The sequence below is a fragment of the Brassica napus genome, chromosome C2, assembly GCF_020379485.1.
Source record: "Brassica napus cultivar Da-Ae chromosome C2, Da-Ae, whole genome shotgun sequence".
Taxonomy (NCBI): Eukaryota; Viridiplantae; Streptophyta; class Magnoliopsida; order Brassicales; family Brassicaceae; genus Brassica; species Brassica napus.
The window spans coordinates 27,742,447-27,762,281 of record NC_063445.1 but is presented as its reverse complement, the minus strand read 5'-3'; the positions used below and the strand labels follow the sequence as shown (position 1 = coordinate 27,762,281).

At 33.7% G+C, this 19,835-nt stretch overlaps 1 protein-coding gene, 1 long non-coding RNA gene and 2 pseudogenes across 3 annotated transcripts; 2 read left to right on the top strand and 2 right to left on the bottom strand.

Annotated features, from left to right (window-relative positions):
* The first annotated feature begins 1,702 nt into the window (after nucleotides 1-1,702).
* On the top strand, nucleotides 1,703-8,427 carry LOC125581626. Of its 2 annotated transcripts, XR_007319225.1 has the most exons (3): nucleotides 1,717-4,277; nucleotides 4,357-5,870; nucleotides 8,067-8,427. It is a non-coding gene; the product is annotated as an uncharacterized LOC125581626 (long non-coding RNA). The 2 variants fall into 2 exon arrangements; XR_007319224.1 differs by lacking the exon at nucleotides 8,067-8,427 and having other exon boundaries at nucleotides 1,703-4,277; nucleotides 4,357-6,238.
* A 114-nt stretch (nucleotides 8,428-8,541) lies between these two features.
* LOC106414066 (oxysterol-binding protein-related protein 1C-like) lies at nucleotides 8,542-12,344 on the bottom strand. Its single transcript, XM_013854778.3, has 2 exons — nucleotides 11,946-12,344; nucleotides 8,542-9,782 (listed from the first exon to the last, which is right to left on the bottom strand). Exons 1-2 carry the CDS (start codon nucleotides 12,342-12,344, stop codon nucleotides 9,405-9,407), a joined length of 777 nt encoding a protein of 258 aa, XP_013710232.2. The 3' UTR covers nucleotides 8,542-9,404.
* A 564-nt stretch (nucleotides 12,345-12,908) lies between these two features.
* LOC106414725 lies at nucleotides 12,909-13,804 on the bottom strand (annotated as a pseudogene).
* A 137-nt stretch (nucleotides 13,805-13,941) lies between these two features.
* On the top strand, nucleotides 13,942-15,713 carry LOC106412714 (annotated as a pseudogene).
* The last annotated feature ends 4,122 nt before the right edge of the window (nucleotides 15,714-19,835 follow it).

The window sequence follows — 19,835 nt, the reverse complement described above, 5'->3', positions numbered from 1 at the left end:
GTATATACGATAATATTTTAAAAAAAAACTCAAGGTATTGATTATGCACCAACAGAACTTTGTAAATTTTTTGTTTGACTAAAAACTTTATACATTTTGTTTTCAAAAGGAAAATAATATTGTTCGAGAAACTAGCGTAATGAATATCTATAATTTTCATGATATTTATAATTAGAAAACGATATATTTTCCCTTCGTAACTATCATATAGCACTATATCCACCAAACTATGACCTAGTCGTAGATTTCCCTGAATTTAAAATATAAATTTATTTCTTCATAAATTGAAAGATGTAAACTTATGTATCCCTCGCTCAATAGTTTGAAAATTAATTGCTCATAAACCATTATTTTAGTTGGTTTATTGTTAACAAATATTTTTTAACCAGCTAAACCAAAATAAAATCCAATTTTAAATAAAACCTGACCCGTAAATGAAGAAGAAGAACAAGAGAGAAGTCGGGTCTGATCATTTACTGGTCGGGTTTTATCAAAATTGGATTTTATTTTGGTTTAAGTGGTTAAAAAAATATTTGGTTAACAATAAACCAACTAAATCATGGTTTACCGACAATTAATTTTCAAACGATTGAGTTAGTGATAAATAAGTTTACATCTTTCAATTCATGAAAAAATAAAGTTACAACTTTAGATTCAGGGAGATCTAACACTAAGTCAAAATTTGGTGGAAATCTAGCATTCAGACTTCGAATGGTGAACATCGTCTCGCCCCGCACTTAACAGTAACAAAAATCTCTACATATACTATATATCTATACACTTTTATAACTGTTAAAACCGCACCGTAGTTGAACCGCTTGTCCCGCACCGCAATCGCCATTTGGAGCCTCAATCGTAAAAGAGGTAATAAATAAAGAACTTCCCCGAAGTTAATTCTGGAATAATTTTTTAAGGAAAAAAAAAACTTAAAAATGAAGAATAAGTTTGAAGATTCTTATAATAGACAATGCATCCTTCTCACAAATAAGATTGGGATCTCATGCTGTCAGATAGAGCTATATTGTTAAATTATTGAGTAGCTTGTTATTGGTTAACTGCATTTAATGAGTATTTTTAAATTGTAAGATAATACTAAACCACATCTTAATAATGCATGACACTACTAATTCTTCTCCCGTTATATATTAATCAAATATTATTGCATGTCCGAGCGACGTTGTAAGAATTTTATTTAAAAACATTTTATCGTATTAGATTTTGATTCGCTATGATTCGGGAAAAAAAATATTAGAGACAGGTATAACAAGAGACAAATGACTCTAATTGCGAATACAAAATAATTGACTCTAATTGCGAGTCATCATCTTTGTTTCGATGAATAGGGAGGCGAAGGTCCAAGCCACACAGTTGGAACGAATCGAGCTGAGCTGGCACATTTGCATTTGAGACTAGGCTGTCACGGCCCACCTAATATCGTCGTCTACGAAGAATCCAACGACATAGAAGGTGCCACGTGTTGAGAAATTAAGCTGTTAAGATTAGAACCACGTCATTGATATCTAATAGCAAAGTAACCTTCTGTCCCTGCCTGGCGTCAAAGATCCTACGAAGATTATGTTTCTCTGAGTAATCACGTGCAATAGCTTTGTTCCACACGTGCTACGGTCATTGTTAATTTGAACCTTCGTAAAATTTGGAGATTTTTACGTTTAAACCATTTCTGATTAAATCATTTTCAGTGTATTTTACAATTTTGTAAAATTGAAAGTGTTTAAATAGAGGTAAAGCTTATTATTATGTACAGTTAGATTAGAAAATAATAAAACATTATTTATTGTCGAAAACTGGTAATGACAATTATAAAGTATAGAGGTAGATTGTAGTGTATTTGTATCTAAATATTATTTTAAAAGTAAATATAAATTGAAATAGATCTGATCTCATTCTAGAAAAAAAAATTGAATCTTTCTTTAATAAAATAAAACAACTAAGCGCAGATATTTAGAAATTGAATGAGTGAACAAATCATATAAACCCAAACATTATTCTATCAAAAAAATTCAAGTATATACATTTTTAAATAAGTTCAAATCATTTCAAAGATTAATATTCCTAAACAAGAAAATCAAAATGAGAATTTTCTTTGTGAAAGTTAAATTTTGTGTTAGTAAAAAAAGTTATAATTTTGTTGATCAGGAAAAAAAAATGATAAAATAATAAGGTGAAAAGAAATATAAGGGAAAAGACAAAGAAGATGGATGACCAGATAAGTTAGATAGCCGTCCGCCGACCTACAACGTACGCATCAAAACAAAGCCTCACAAGTCCCTTCTTCCCAAATCCATAACTATTTGGACATGTTAGTTTCAACTATGGTTTAATTCGGTCTGCTTTCCGTGTGACCAGGAGTCGTAAGTCGAAACTGCGTAGTGGTGTTTTTTACATGAAACTTAAACTTGGTTATTGTCCAACGTGAGAAACTAGAAATATACTATCACCTTATTGTCACACCACGATTTGAATTTGATATCTAATCTGTTTACATTAAAAATATTTATGAGGGGGATGGTGATGTATGCAACTAAAGCATGGATTGATATGAAGAGGGAGTAGCTCAGATATTGACGTAACGATGTTTCGTTTCTTCTGATGGAGAATCAAAGCCCATTCCTCAATAAGCCTTACACCAACGTCTTGTCACTCCAGATTATACCAAACCCATCCTTCTTTACCATTATTTGTTTATTGAATTACCTCAAATATTCTCAGTTTATTTCACAATTTTAGACAATTTTTATTTAGGTTTTGAAATTATATAACTGGTTCAACGTGTGGGTAGTTTTTAACACGATGTCAGAACCGCAGCAACTCTTGACTCAAAGTACGTGAATGTTTTGTTTTCTAGTATCTATTCTGTTCCATGCTGTATTTAACAACGAATCATAAAGAAAGGTGTAACGTAGTAATGTTCAATGAATATAAGATAGTCCAGCCGTATTTAAAGCATTGTCCACTTTTGTAAGTTTATTTGAGTTAAGAGAGATCGCGTTGAACTTGAAGTTTGAATAGGTATTTATTCTATTTTTTTTCTCGTCCTAATAATTTGAATAAATTATTTATCGGACTTACGTCTTAATGGGGTTTAAATTTATAAGAAACTACGTATACGTCTCTTTGTATTGTAAGCTCGAAAGGGAAAGTCCATGCTCTTAGTTTTGGTATTTTCCTTCGTAATTTTCTGCTTCATTCAATTTTTGAAATACAAGAAGCTTTTATATAATACGTCTTCATCGTTGGCAGAGCGATTTAACCAAATTTATTTATTTTAATGTTTTCTGCCTTCTGTTATTATCTTATGATTTGCTATCAAATTCGAACTTTAAAAAATGTGTCTGCTGGGTACATTGGATGATTTTAGGATTTTAAAATAACTTTGATTCATAGTTGTGAGTTCGCGTCCATTACCTAGCGTTTTCATGCATTATATTAATTCCTTGACGGTGCATATAGCTAAACGACTGCGTCATATAATTAAAATTTTGTATTGAAAAACGTTTACAAACTCATAAGATTGGAACTTCATGAATCCCCAACTGAATTAACTAGTACACGCACTGACTTCGTCAAAATATAAAACGTCAAAATATAAAACCAAAAACAAAATTGCAATATCGGATTTAACATTTTACCAAAAACAAACTGCAATATCGAAGTATGTACTATAATGCTTTTAATAGATTGTTCTTTAATATCTGGCTTATATTACAAGTTATATTATGAGTTATTTTCATGCTAGGTCACTTTCTCAGTTTATATTACACTTTAGAACACTTTCAACTACCAAGGTAGTTTTTACATGGTTGTTTACCTTGTTGTCCTTGGTTAACCAAACGAGAATAAGTGTTTAGTGGCTCCTCTTCTTCGGTTAATATTCTTTTTTAAATAAAACAATTAAAAAATCTGGAACATAAAGCATATTAATAAATTGGTTTTAACTTTCATCTCTTATCTTATCTCTTTGCACGGTAACCAAAGCAAAACTTTGTTGAGAAAAGTTACGGAAATTTACGACGGAGGCAAAGAGATCTGACGACAGAGACAATGGGCTAAGATGGCATTACGTCGGCAACGTTTGGGAAAGATAGATTCGACAGTGAACACCTTTTTTCTATGGTGTGGACTTTGACTAAGTTGAAATCGAGACTTGACGATTTCCTCAAGTCAAGATCAACAAGGCAGTTCGAAAACGACTTCATTTTGATCAGATTCGTCATCGACAAAGCTCCACCTACTCTGATTCTGAGAAATTTTGTCAGGTACTTGGGTTGGTATAATGTGTCTTGAGAACGACTCCCTGCCCTTGATGGCTAATTGTTTTTTTTGTTGTGATCCCAGCGACTTGGGATGAATCTAGCTTGAGTTGACTCAGTAAGAGATGAGCCCAGTAATTTCATGTGTAGTGTTGGTAGAGAGCGAGTGACGCATCAGGCGTGGTGAGGATAAGAGAGAGTGACGACTGAAAGGAGAGAAAACAACCATATAAAAGCCATAGTGCATCACACCAAAATTGAAGTGTTAAAAAAGAGCCACTCAATAAGCTATCAATGTAATTGACAGCCACATCTGCTCCTTCTAAGCTTTTTTTTAATCCTGTCATAGTTAAAGATAGTTTGTTTATTGTTTGTAATTTAAGGAATTCAGTAACATGAATCTGTGGCTCTAATAAAATTATATGGACAACAATTACTGTACACTAAGATGATGAGTATATGAGTGTCCATATGGATACAATAGTTCTTGTACACCTTTTATAGTGTCCACATGGATACTTTAAAATTTCGACCTTTTTTAATGTCCATAATGATATGGAATTATGGATACATAGTTCTTGTGCACTTATCTCTATTTCTCTAAACTTGTTTCCATCTCATGATCTTCAAACCTTACCCGATAAGCTAACATATATATTTGATACTCATTCCAAAAAAGAATTTTAGAGTGTACATGTGTACAAGAGTTGTTGTGTACATATGTTTTTGTACATATGTACAAGATTGTATCTTCTTGGTGTACACATATATACAAATGTATATTCAAACAACATCAAAAAACAAATTCATGATTTAAGTGGTCCATCTGCAAAGTATATGGCAATAATACAAGCACAATAACTCAGATATATAAACTCTAGATGCCAAACAAAGTTTATTCTCCACCAAAAGACGTTACATGATTCCAACAATGAGGCGTTAAACAATCAAAAGTTCCAACAATGGGAGTTTGGCTCCTAGTCTAGCTCACATACTTGCGATTAAAACTCAAAAAGAGAGAAGCTTTTCTTCTCTATCTCTCTAATGTGTAAACTGTAATAAATTAAGCTGTAAGCTGTAACCTTTCTGAGTGAGCCACCGTCGCGAAGCCCCAGAACTGGTAAATTCATGCAAGACGAAAAAGCAAAACGAAGATTCTTGTCTTTTCATGTTCTCAAGCTCAGTTCGTGAGCAGGGACATAATCTAAACGAGGAATTGACAGAGTGAGGGCATCTTAAGTTCAGTTCGTGTACTCAAAGCGTCTCCATTTCTTCAAATCAATTACCAAACTCTTGTATTGAAGTAGAAAGGTGAACATGTCTCGGAGATGAGAAAGTGGAAGAAGATGCTCTCAGGATAAAGTGGGAGTTGGAGGATGGAGTTGACGGCTGCGACTGAGCGATTCTGAAATCAACGCCGGAGAAGGGTTGCAGATGACGGAATTAACGCCGGAGAATCTATGTGGATGAAAGAAGGAGGGCAGACGCCGGAATCAACGCCTGAGAATGTGCATCGACGGGCAGACGCCGGAATCAACGCCAACATTTTGTTTGTTTCGGAGGCAAGCGAATGGATATCGGAGGCAGGGTGTCGTAGAGGTAAATGATTTAAGGCTACCTCTCTCAAAAAAAAAAATTAAAGGATTTTCTTTTACAGAAAGTAAAAGTGCGAAGTCATTGTGTTTGCCGACAATGTGTTTTGAGTTTCTTGGTAAGGATAAAACTAGGTTAAGTAAACTGAGAAATAAAAAGGGTAGGGTTGTCATTTTGTATAATCAATGTGTATAATTTAGTGTGAGAAAGTACCTTAGGAGTGAAAAGTGACTTACCGTGTAATATAAAAGAGGAAAAGTGACCTCTGGTGTAAATGTTTCTTATATTATCCCCTGTACATTAAAAAAGAAGTCACTTTAGTGATTTCTGCTGACATTACATTAATATAGAGCTTCTCAGAAAATTTGTTATAATTCTATTGGTCGATTTTTCTGAATTTTATTTTTCATTTATTTTAATCAATAGCTTATGTAGACAAGCCCAAAACTATTGTCGATTTCGTTAAGCCCATATATAGCTAGGGAATAATAATTATCGATTTAGTTTAGCCTTGGGTACCCGTTCGGGTTCGGGTCGGATATTTTAGATTTTCCGGTATTTCGGTATAGAGTTGTAGAACCCGTTCGGGTATTTCTGTACTTCGGATCGGGTTCGGGTATTTTTAGTTCGGATTCGGTTATTTCAGATCGGGTTCGGATATTTAGATTTTGAAAAAAAAAATTAAAATTTTCATTTCTCAAGTTTCTTATATTTAAAAATATAACTTTCAGTTAACTATTTTTTTTTTAATAGATTGAATGGTTAATAGATTTGGACATAACATTTTAAAACTAAAAAGACATTAATTTAGTTATTTTTTTTTAATTTTGGATGTAACTTTTTGTTAATTTTTGAAATAAAAAACTTGACATGCATTTTAAGTGAGTAGCAAATCATTTTTCCTCTCGTAATTGTATGTATATCATATGAACTTAAAGTATGTGCAGTATCAATATAAATATTTTATATAAAATGAGAGATGTAAACTAGAAATATAAGGTTAATTATACATATGTTCGGTTATCTTCGGATATCCATTCGGGTTCGGGTATTATCCGTTCGGGTTCGGGTATCCAATCTCTCCTTATTCAATATCCGTTCGGGTATTTTGCTACTTCGATTCGGATTTCAGTTCGGGTTTTTCGGATCGGGTTCGGGTGCCACTTTGGATATCGGGTAAAGTGCACACCCCTACTAATTAGGTTGTTTATTTTTAATAATTTACATTTCTAATATGAATTACTTGCGCAAGTTGAAATCATTAAATATGCAAATAACTTATTGACAAAATTTGTTTTTAATAACTTACATTTCTAATATGAATTACTTGCGCAAGTTGAAATCATTAAATATGCAAATCACTTATTCACAATATGGATTACTTGCGCAAGTTGAAATCATTAAATTTTATCGATTTAGTTTACCCTTGGGCAAGATTTAGAATTAAGACAAATATTAAAAAATTTCTTTATTATTCAAACGGTAAACTTGCGCATGTTGATATCATATTTATTATATTGTTTACAAAACATTTTAATGTTTCTAATTAGGTTGTTTGTTTTTAATAACTTACCTTTTTAATATGGATTACTTGCACAAGTTAAAATCATATCATATGCAAATCATTTTTTGACAATACACATTTAATATCTTTCTTTAAACGATTTCATTATTTATTGTGCGTCATTAATATGAGAAATAAATCGACTGTATATATATAGGAGACACCCAAAGTCTTAAAATACAAACATTCTCTTTTCATTCTTTAAAGTATTATTCACAAATCTCTCCTCTCATACTATTAAGGTATTACGACGATCCTGCTTGTTTGCTAAGAAAAATGTGTTTAGACGCAAAGGCTCCTCATCTTTAGAACCCTGAACTCAACTTTTTATGTCTTGTCTCCAAAAAGCATGTCTGGTCTATTTTTTCGTCGTGAGAGTGATAGTGATCCAGAAGATCTTGAACATGCTGAAAAGCTTCGCCAAGTTAAAGCAGTCCTTGAAGAGGTTCTTTAGTACTTTCTCTTTTTTTGTTGAATATAGTCCGAGGAAAGTATTAGAATTGTATTGTTTAGTAATACTATCTTATATCATTTTTTTTGTTGAATATACTATTTTATAAGTAAGCTAGCATTATGCATTTTTTATTTAATTCATGAGGTTATTTTCTCACAGCAGAGAACCTTTTGGAATGGCGCAGGGAGAAAATTTCCCAGGGATATACATAAAGGTTCAACTGAAGCCGCTGAAGTGGGATGGTGAAGGCGAAGAAGAAAGACCCGTAGAGGCCATTATGATTCTTAAATACGGCGGTGTTCTAACTCACGCTGGTAGAAAACAGGTGTTTACATACTCTACCATTTAATTTGTCATTGTTATATATATGTTTTCCAAATATTGAAGAATTGTTTAACTTATTGATGTTTGCTTCATCTGCATGCAAGCCGAAAAGCTTGGTAGATATAATTTTTTGTAGGTTTTTAATTGAATTTGCTTTCTTTATCGAGAAATGTACTTCATAATTTATATTATTTATGGATAATATTTCGATTTTTATTTTATTTTCTTTTAATATGTTTACATAAATATTTGTTTATTATTTATGGAAAAATAATATTATTCACCTAAAATAAAGAATTACGACACATATACAATACAATTCTAATTAATGATAATATAAAATCTGTTACTTCTAAAACTATACACTATTTATTCCATTTTTTGAATGAAAGTATCTTCGTAAACACACAAAATATTTTGTAACGTTGCAATTATACATACACACAATATCTGCCTCTTTATACTGACGTTACTGTGTTCCCTCTCGTGAGGTGCAGGCCGAGAGGGAACACAGGGTGCGGACCGGTCATGTTTTTGTACCCGCACAGGGTGCGGATCGGTCACCTAGTTTCCATTAAATTGTTGTATTCTCAATTTTTGGTTGTTCTGTATGTTATTCCTTTTTTTTTTAACAAAATTCTGTATGTTATTCCATTCCAAAATTTCTATTGAATATTTTGAATCCACAATTTTGTTTTACATTATATAATAGTTTTAATACAATATTTAGCTAAGAGCATGAACAACGATATGTTTTTTCCAATATCTCTCAACATTAAATTGTTAAAAAAAGGTTGAAAAAAATAAATGAAAGCAGTAGAACGTTATTTTCTTTAGCAACTCAACACAAATTATAAGAGACTAAAATGCTATGTGTCAATAAAATGAATGGTTTCTTTTATTTTTCATTTAGTTCTAATTATATAGCAAAACAATATAATTATTAAATTCACTAGATACTCTATGAAGAGACTACACCACTAATGATGCTCTAAACTTTTAACTGAACCGGCTATAAACTCCATTATTTAGAAAGTCTAAGCTCATTGAATTTACAAATACCCACATTACAAGGTCTAATAATATTATAAAATAAATGATCTCACCTTATGCAAATTTTATTTCTATGAAAAGAACAACTTTAAACATCACTGATGATAAATTAAAACGACGAGATAGATAACTCATACAAAAACTGTTACTCGAGCTCTGGTACACTATTAACGTTCTTGAGAGTATCCACAAGATGACACTGATACTGTTTAAGCGTCATGACCTCATTATGCAATGCGATGAAGTTGTTTTTCATTATATCTTCGCAATCTTTGATGATTGTCTCGTCAACTTCTTCTTTCATTAATCTTTGTCTTAGCTTATCGGTCGAGATTGATACATTAGTTGTCGTTGCCATTAACTCTTCGTTTGACATTCTTGGAAACGTTTCTTTAACAGCACGCAAAGCTTCGATCCAAGCTGTACGATCTTCACTTGATGCTGCTCGTAAATGCAGACTCTTTGTACCAGTAAATACAGTGAATCTCTTGCTGTCTGATATGCCTTGTCCGATTGATGAGACCTATATATAAAAAACACAGGATTCTTAAAAATATGCGTGCAGTTGTAGGTGGATTTTTTTAAATTAAAAACATTTCTTTGAGAATACTAGAGCACTCCCAAATAAATCGAAACCTTGATATAATTTTGGTGGAGACATTTTTTTTGTCAAGAAGTGGAGACATTTTTTTAGACTATAAAAATCACATGCAATTGACGGTGTAGTTGTTGGATCATATCTTAAAAATAGAAAAAACTCTATTGTAGATGTAAGTTTTGCTCTAATGTATCACGATATAATTTCTCTATATGTATATATATTTAAATATATATATATATATATATATATAATGTTTTTTTTTTATTTTGGAGCAAAATTCATTTTTGTAATATAGGAAAATCTAGTGAACAAAAAACAATATAGGAAAATCTAAAACGGTGTTGGAATAATCTTTATTTTAATATGTATAAGGAATTTTTTTTTTTTATAACATCTCAACTTTATTGATATCAAATCAATGTAACATATTACATGAATCATAAATTACATCAAACATGTTGTTAATAAGAATTTTTAACAGAGACAGCAGTAACACGATGCTTCCTAACGCATTCGTAGGATAGGCTGATTCGCTAGCTTTCCTCCACTTCGTTCTTGGTCTTGTAAGATCTTTTTTATGGCTCTCAATTCTTATGAGTAAATACCTTTTTTCTCTAAGAAGATCATTGGACGCGATCCATCTGTTACATCGCAATCCGTCCCAAACACTCCCGCTGCAGGAGATAACATGCTTTGTTGTAATTATCCATGGCATTGAAATTCTTTTGCTTTGAAACCAATAACACCAAACATTGGACGTATCTCCATCTCCTTTTTTATCATCATTCACGACGTTCCATTCCAAAGTCCCCCGCTCTATATTATCACCATAGATTCCACCGAAATGAACTATTAGATCATCTGACTTGGGAAATAACTTATCTTTGGAAGTAGTCTTTTGGATTGAACCCCACTTGGCATACTCAAGACTCGCTGGGCCCATACTCTTCCCAGTATCAATTACCTCCATTGACCATTGACAGTTTCCAATGTGGAAAACGTCGGCGTTAACCACTATCCAACTTTGTATAACGTACGTTATACACGGCCAACCATAAACCACAAGGTTTTGATAACGATAATGGAGTGACGCCATGAATTCCATAACGATGAAACTCTCGTCAGAATCAATCCACCAAAACCACTCCGCCTTAGGGTGGGCAATCATCACCGCCTTCACCGCCAGAAGTTTCACCCTGGAATTGCTGAAATCTTTCCACATTTCTATCCCACAAAACGTAAGACTCAACTTTGTAATCCCTGGATCCCAAATCTACTGATGAAAATCAAATCTCAATTGAAAACAAAAAGTTTCAAGAGTTACATAATGGAAACCGCATACAGAGAGTGAAAGCGGGAAGACATCTACACAATAATCCAAGGTTTGTTGTTGGATCAAGGTCACACAAAAACTCACATTTGGAGAGACAAGAAGAATGATGACTGGAATAAGAGACAACAGATTCATCACTTAGTATTACTGAAAACTAAAATGAAACAAGGAAAACAAACTAAATGAAGAGTACAGCCGACGTCGGAGTCGACGCCGGCCGAAAAGCACAAGATCGAAAGGTTGTTTTGATCGCACAAAGAATCGCCAAAGAGAAGACGGTTTCGTAATTTTTGTCTATGACATTTGATTTATAAAACTGTGTATGAGGCAAAGTGGCTTCTTTGAATAAAATTTTTCCTTTTGTATAAGGAAAATTTTTAAACCATTTATAAACACAAGATCATTTCGAGATAAATTGTAACCTTCAAAACTTTTTGGGAATGCTCACTTATTTTATAAACGGTTTTTACAATTTCTCTATATATATGTTAAGTTACGTTTAACAACTACGCCACAAGATTAACAATTTCACTATAAGTGTTAAGAAATAACTTATACACTTCTATATTTTGTTCGAGTCGGTTTGTTATTGAATCCTAATTCCCGACTTTCGGTTGATTTATAATTTTTTTTTCTGTAAAAAAAAAAACAACTACTACAATTGAATTTGTGTATATTCAGTACATTTTAAACATTTCAGCTACATTCCATAATCTTATAAAATACTGAGGTATTCTCAAATAAGTACAAACCTTGAGGTGAATTTGACCGAGCGGTTTGCCAGGACTATGCACATCAGCACGTTTGCTATGACGGCATATGAACCGCAAGGATTCACCGCCGATCAGCTTCGATCTCCGATCCATTTCCACGGAGAGAGAGATCTTATCCGGACCGTGGATTCTGTAATACGACAACACACCGTCCTGGAGAACAAACCACCGCCGTTTCCATCCTTGGCCGTAGTTTATCCATTTGTAGAGGATTCCGGCAACGCCGTTTCCAGACTGCGGACGATCTTCGTTCGTACGAGGACCAGCGGAGAGGCTGTACCGGAGATCGTGGTGGCGGTTGGGACGAGCTGAGTGTGGGGTGTTTAACGAAATGGAGCGAGTCGTTGGGTTGGATTTTGCGGCGAGTGGAGAAGACATTGTTAGGGGACGATCGGAAAAGTTAGGTTAAGATTTTATCTGGTGGTTGTAAGAAGAGAGGGGAGAGAAATGCGGAGAGAGGGGGGGAATTTGGAGAAGATGCGAGGTTTGCGTGGGACGCACGAAACGTTTTTAAAAAATGGAAGACAATTTGCATTTAGTTCAACGTGTGACGTGTCTATTTATAGTAACAAAGATATTTGAATTTGTCTTCAGACTAAATACAAAATGATCTGAAATTCTTAAGAGGGTGTGTTGAGATTCGAACTCTTATTATCGCCGCTTCTCTTTTTTTTCTTTTCTTGTCAGTTGATTATAATTTAGGCCCGTTGGGCCTACACTGATAAACGAAAATATTGAGCTTTTTATTGCCTAGAAAGGAAAGAATCGACGTGACTTTGTTGGAGCCTACCTTGAGCCTTTAGCATTGTCGACTATAATTAATCAGCCCGACAAGGATCCAATAATGTTGGCTAGAGTGTACTACCGGATATAACAGCGTAAACCCACCGCACGGACTAGACGAAAATAAATCGCTTTGCGTAGTGCACAACATAGACGATATAAATGTAACACATAACCATGAATTAGACCCAGCGATATAACTTAAAACCAGATCCAGTTCCTTGCTTGTCTAAAAAAGGATGTGAAGAGGACATATTTTATTCGAAGTTGTACAATAACCGTTTCAATATGTCAAAAGTTTTTAATATGTTTCTGGTACTGTGTTTCACTCATTGGTTTACAAGATTCATTGGATCAATAACAAAACGCAGCTCCAACTCTATCACGGGGGATGAGTCTTAGTTCGGATCCATGCTTCAGGAACACGTTTCCTGACATCAAACAAACAAACACACATTAGCTTTCCACTTAAGAGATTGACAATAAGTGAGCTTAGAATGAGCTAAACAAACAAATAAAAGGCAAAAAAGAAAGAGCACGAGTAAAAGCCAATTCAAGAACTCAAAAATGTCACCTGCGCTGTGTTGGGGATTGATCCCGATCCCATCTGCAGACATGAATACAGATACAACAGCAATCTTGAGTATTGTTGACAAGAATAAATCACTGTTAGATCTTTAGGCAATAGGAAGCTTCAGTTTTTAAACTTTATAGACAGAGAAGTAGAGTTACATGCAATGATATATATATGATCCCATATTTAAGAGAATTCTCCTGATTACACAAAACATATGAACATGAAACAGACAAAACTCGAAAAGTACACAATCATTGTTTGGTCTAAAGAAACAGTTTTAAAATTCAATTTCGCTAATTTATCAATTAAATTTCGAACAAAAGCTACAAATCAAATGAAAATCATTGCGAGGTTTTAAAAGGTACCATTGGTGATGATGGCGCTGGTTTGGGGAGGAACCTTGAACTCCTCTGCTGCGAATCAGAACCGCCGTGAACGGAGCTCCCTCCGAAACAAACAAAATGTTGGACCGAGACATTTTATCTTTGAATTTAACGTGGCGAAGTGGCTGCTAAGTTTTATAATGTTGGACCGAGACATGTATAAGACTTGATGTTCAATATATAGTACTGTTTAAGAGACATGCTGATCCTGTTTTCCAGAAATAAAGAAATAAACTTGATCAAGTGAACTAAGTATCTACCTCCTCCTAACCTACTTTTGAACAACATGTTACCTGCTGCTTGTCTATAATACCATTTTCTTTATTTTCTTTTGAGGTTTTTGGTGAAAAACTGTTATGTTTTCCTTCTGATTATATTAACTTACATTTGCAATTTTTTAATCTTCCTGCAGGAGAGCAAAAGTATATTCATCTACCACAAGATAGGAAAGTTCCATTACACTTGATTGCTAATAGACCATAAAGAAAGCTATGGCTCCTAGTGGCAGTACTTACAAAGAATCCTTGGAGTCTAACTGGATAGGCTTAGCTTACGAGGTTAGGATGTCTCCATTGGAAAAATCCGTTCAAGCAAGGGCAATGGTGTTCATGAGCTTCTCGAATGTCCGGTTTGCATAAATCTCATGTGTGTGTGCCACTGTTCTACTCTTTCTCCGACACTCAACTTACTTTTGTGTAGTTAACGTTGGCATCTACGTTTGCTAATTTTCCCATAGTGTCCCAATGGCCACACGTTATGTTCAAGCTGCAAACAACAAGTGCAGAACACGTGCGCCCTACATGCCGTTACGAGCTCGGCAATATAAGATGCTTGGCTCTCGAGAAGGTTGCGGAATCGTTTGAGGTTTCATGCCGGTACCAAAGCTTAGGGTGTCACGACATTTTCCCGTACTACAGAAAGGTCAAGCACGAGCAGCACTGCAGGTTGAGTGTTCAGTGACCGGAGACATTCCAACCCCTTGTTGAGCATCTCAAAGACGATCATAAAGTCGATATGCATAGTGGTTGCACTTTCAACCACCGTTAATGTCAACTCTAATCCTCAAGAAGTTGAGAATGCTACATGGATGCTCACGGTATGCATCTTATCTTATCTACATACATATATGATTATTCTAGACATGAGAGAAAGAATCTTTATCTCTTGTCTGATGCTTTTGGTTTAGGTGTTCAACTTTTTTGGAAGACAGTTCTGTTTACACTTTGAGGCGTTTCAGCTGGGGACAGCGCCGGTGTACATGGCGTTTCTGCGGTTCATGGGAGACGAGAACGAGGCTAAGAAGTTTAGTTACGGCTTGGAAGTTGGAGCTCAACCGGAGCTTCTAGCTCAGGTGGTAAAGGAACCTCAGCTGAGGTGCCCGCCATCTCGAATTCGAACCCCGGCCACTGCGGTATTCACATACGGGCTGCAGCGTTCCAGGAGCCAACACGTGGAGCGCCATTTAGCCACCCACGTGGCTAGTCCGAGTGCCCGACTGCTAATCCGTGGACCCCTGCCCTGTCGCGCCTTCGGGCCGATAGTCTAACACGGGGAACCCTGGGTCGGTGTCACGTTGGGAGACCTGGGTTATCAAAAAAAAAAAAAAAAAAAAAGTTGGAGCTCACAGCCGTAAGCTGACGTGGCAAGGGATTCCCAGAAGCATCAGAGACGGTCACAGGAAGGTCCGTGAGCCAGGACGGTCTCATCATCCCTAGAAACATGGCTTTGTTCTTTTCAGGCAGTGACAAAGAAGAGCGCAAGTTAAGAGTCACCGGACGGATTTGGAGAGAAGAGTAGATGATTCCAAATGATGTTTCATATAGGCTCTGTAATGATGATTTTAATTGGAACTGAAACGGATGATGTACATAGCAAAGTCTTGAGAGCTATGAGATCAAAATCTCCCCGTGATCAGGTTGAAAACATTATGTTTTGAAATATTACAAACTCTTCAGCCTTGTAATTTTCCTGATTTGTTGGAAAAATAAAGACAGTTTTCCTTTTGGTTCTGTTCTTATATCAAAAATTGGTTTTTATCTTTATTGGATCATCATACAATATGACTCATAATACTGAAAGATGATTTTCGATAGGGGACATTTTATCGTTGAAGTGAAAGGGTTAATGGATCCAAGGAAATAATGGAGGGAGAGATACGAACAATCGCAAAAAAGAAAAAAAAATCAACACAGAAATTTAACGTGGCTTAGTGAGATTCTGACTAACTAATGTTACCGAATCATAGCAGGTTTAAGACATTACCAAAGATAAGACATGTTGTTACATTACCAAAATGATTAATTGTGAATTCAAGCAGATGATATGTTAGAAGAACTTTTAGACTTTAGAAATATGAATAATGATTACAAAAGATAAGTTAGTAATATGATCCGGTCCAGAGAGGACGTGCAAGACGTGAAGACAACGCTTGAGACTTCCTATGATTGGTTATTATATTAAATTAAAAGTAAAATAAGCGAATGTAAATGAACGAGGACTCGAAGAAGTGTGAGAATGGGAACAAAGTGATGGAAGAAGACAACATAAATGAGGAGAAAATGGTTGTTAAGAAGAGTGTTGGAATCGAAGGGAGCTTTTTCGATTGCTATATATGCATGGACCTGTCCAAAAAGATCAGGTAGTCACTAACTGTGGCCATCTTGACTGTTTGTCTCGCCTTTACCGCTGGGTAGAGGTTTCAGAGGAAAAGGAGTTTCCGGTTTGCAAAGGGGGAAGCAAAGGAGTTTCCGGTTTATTATTAGTAATGAAATCTCCTATATATTAAAAGAGAACCATTACAACATTTGAATCATACACGTGTCATCATGAAAATGATTTTCGAGTCTTTAAAAAATTAAATGGGTCTATCTAAATATAAACTATAGTTTTCATTAAACTGATCACAAAATCATTTATTAGTATTAAAAGTTATTCTTCATTCTTTCCTTAAATAAAGCTACATAATTACCTAATGTTATTAAAATATATATATAGCAATTAATGATTTCTAGTAACAAAGATTTGCTAACAATTTGTATACACTCAATCATTTTTGTTTAAATCTTTTTATTAAAACATATTACACAATTTCATTAACCATATAATAAAAAAATTAGATTTTTTTCGTATATGTTGTATTTTGAATTTTTAAAAAAGTATAAATTACTAAACTGTTAAAAGTCTCAAACAAAATTTTATTATCAATGATTTAAATTTTTGGTTTAATAAGATATAAATAGTTATAAACTACATGAGTAAGAAGTCTTATTTAATAAATGTTATTATATATATATATATATATATATCATTTAATTAACCTACATATCATATAAAATACAAATTATAAATCGATATATGCATTGAACAAATATTGAGAACTTAACTAATATTTTAATTTTGCATTCAATTAAAAATATTTATAAATTACTAAAACTATTAGACATCTCAACATTACAAGAAAACAACGGCATACTGAAGGAAAAAATCGTCGGTATGTCGTCGGAATAACGCTATTCCGACGACATACCGACGAAAAAAGTCCTCGGAAATAACTCCTCGGAAATTCATCTTTCCTCGGAAATCCATCGGAAATTTCCGACGGAATTCCGAGGAAATGAATTTCCTCGGAATATTCCGAGGACTTTTTTCGTCGGAAATTCCTCGGAATATTCCGAGGAATATGTCGTCGGAATATTCCGAGGGATAAACTTCCTCGGAATATTTCCAAAATTCAAAAAAAAAAAAAATTATTTTTTTAAATTGAAATTCAAAAATATAAAATTAAAATTGAAATAGAAAACATATTTAAAATACAAAAAATAATAAAATAGTTTTTATAAATAAAAAAATGTTTTATAAATACAAAATTAGTTTTAATAAATATAAATATTTTTATAAATATGAAATCATCTTTTTATAAATACAAAATAGTTTTTATAAATACAAAAAATAATAAAATAGTGTTTATAAATAAAAAAAATGTTTTATAAATACAAAATTAGTTTTAATAAATATAAATATTTTTATAGATATGAAATCATCTTTTTATAAATACAAAGTAGTTTTTATAAATACAAAAAATAATAAAATAGTGTTTATAAATAAAAAAATGTTTTATAAATACAAAATTAATTTTAAAATATGAAATCAGCTTTTATAAATCCAAAAATCGAATTTATATACAAAGAACGTTTTGTATATTTAAAAATAGTTTTTATAAATACAAAAATAAAATAATAGTTTTTATAAATCAAAAAAATGTTTTATAAATACAAAATTAGTTTTAATAAATATAAATATTTTTATAAATATGAAATCATCTTTTATAAATCCAAAAATTGAATTTATATACAAAAACGTTTTGTAAAATCGAATTTATATAAACGTTTTGTAAATACAAAAATAATAAACAATTTATAAAAAAAGTTCTAAATCAATTCAACACAACCAAATCACAATTCTAAACCTATTACACAACAAATCACAATCCTACCCAATCACCCTAAAAAAAATCTATCAAAAAACTTCTAAAATCATCAAATCTACTTAAAAACCTAACAAATAGGACCTAAGAGAGTGGGATAAGGTCTTTACATGATTTGTAAAGGAATGGAAAGGATTCGCCGGAGAGATCGTCGCGAGAGAAGGTGGAGAACGCCGGAAGGAGAGAGAGATCGCCGGAGAAGAAGAAGAGAGAAATGGGGAAGAAGAGAGAAATGGGGAAGAAGATGCTGTTCGAGTTTATAAAACCTTGGGTCTGACGGATATTTTCCGTCGGAATTCCCTCAGTATTTTCAATTTCAATTTTCGTGAAATATTTGGCGGCTTGTTTGCCCGGTTAAATGAAAATATTCCGAAGAAATTCCGACGGCCACTTAAATATCCGTCGGAATTTCCTCGGAATATTTTCATTAATTCGAGGAAAAAGAATATCCTGTGCATGTATTTCTATTAATTTATATTGTTCCTCGGAATTTCCTCGGAATAGTCCGAGGAAATACCGAGGAACTAGTGTTTGGGGTTTCAAAACATCAATTTTTTTGCCGTATTTCATTTCTTATACAATTGTAATGCATACCATTGAGAATTCTTTGTATAGATGAGCATAAACCATGAAATAACAAATTTCAAAACGAATTGTAAGTATTCCCTTTGCCGTTCATTAAAGTGTATAAGTGTTTCTCTTATGTTGTGGGGATTTCGTTCATACAATCGGAAAAGTGTTTATTATAGGGTAATGAACAAATTTTTGACTTCATAATGAACGTAAGACACTTAATAAGGGTTATATAGGTGTTATTCAAACCGCAAAACGTTGTTTTCGGTTTAAAAACCCTATTTCCTCGGAATATTCCGAGGGAATTCCGAGGAAACCCTTTTCTTCCTCAGAATTCAGTCGAAATATTCCAAGGAAATTCCGAGGAACTCGTGTTTGGGGTTTCAAAACGTCAATTTTTTTTAAACGGATCGATCAATGGATATATGTCCAAAAACGCATTGATCGATCACTAAGATGGACCAAAGCGTAACAATGTGATCGATCGATGAGATTATCCCATCGATCGATCGAGGACTAGTGTTTGGGGTTTCAAAATCTCGAATGTTTTTTTATAAACGGATCGATCGATGTATTTATGTCCAAAAACGCATCGATCGATCACTAAGATGGACCAAAGCGTAACAATGTGATCGATCGATGAGATTATCCCATCGATCGATCGAGGATATCAAGTGTTCCTCGGAATTTCCTCGGAATATTCCGAGGAAATTCTGAGGAACTAGTGTTTGGGGTTTCAAAATCTCGAATGTTTTTTTATAAATGGATCGATCGATGTATTTATGTCCAAAAACGCATCGATCGATCACTAAGATGGACCAAAGCGTAACAATGTGATCGATCGATGGGTATATGTCCAAAAACGCATCGATCGATCACTAGTTCGTCGGAATTTCCTCGGAATATTCCGACGGATTGATGTTTCCTCGGAATTCCGTCGGTATATTCCGAGGAAATTCCTCGGGAAATTCCGAGGATTTCATTTTCCGTCGGAATGTCCGTCAGAATACCGATGTTTTCTTGTAGTGCAAATTTAAAAGTTAAAAAAGAAAGAGCTGATATTCCGTGTT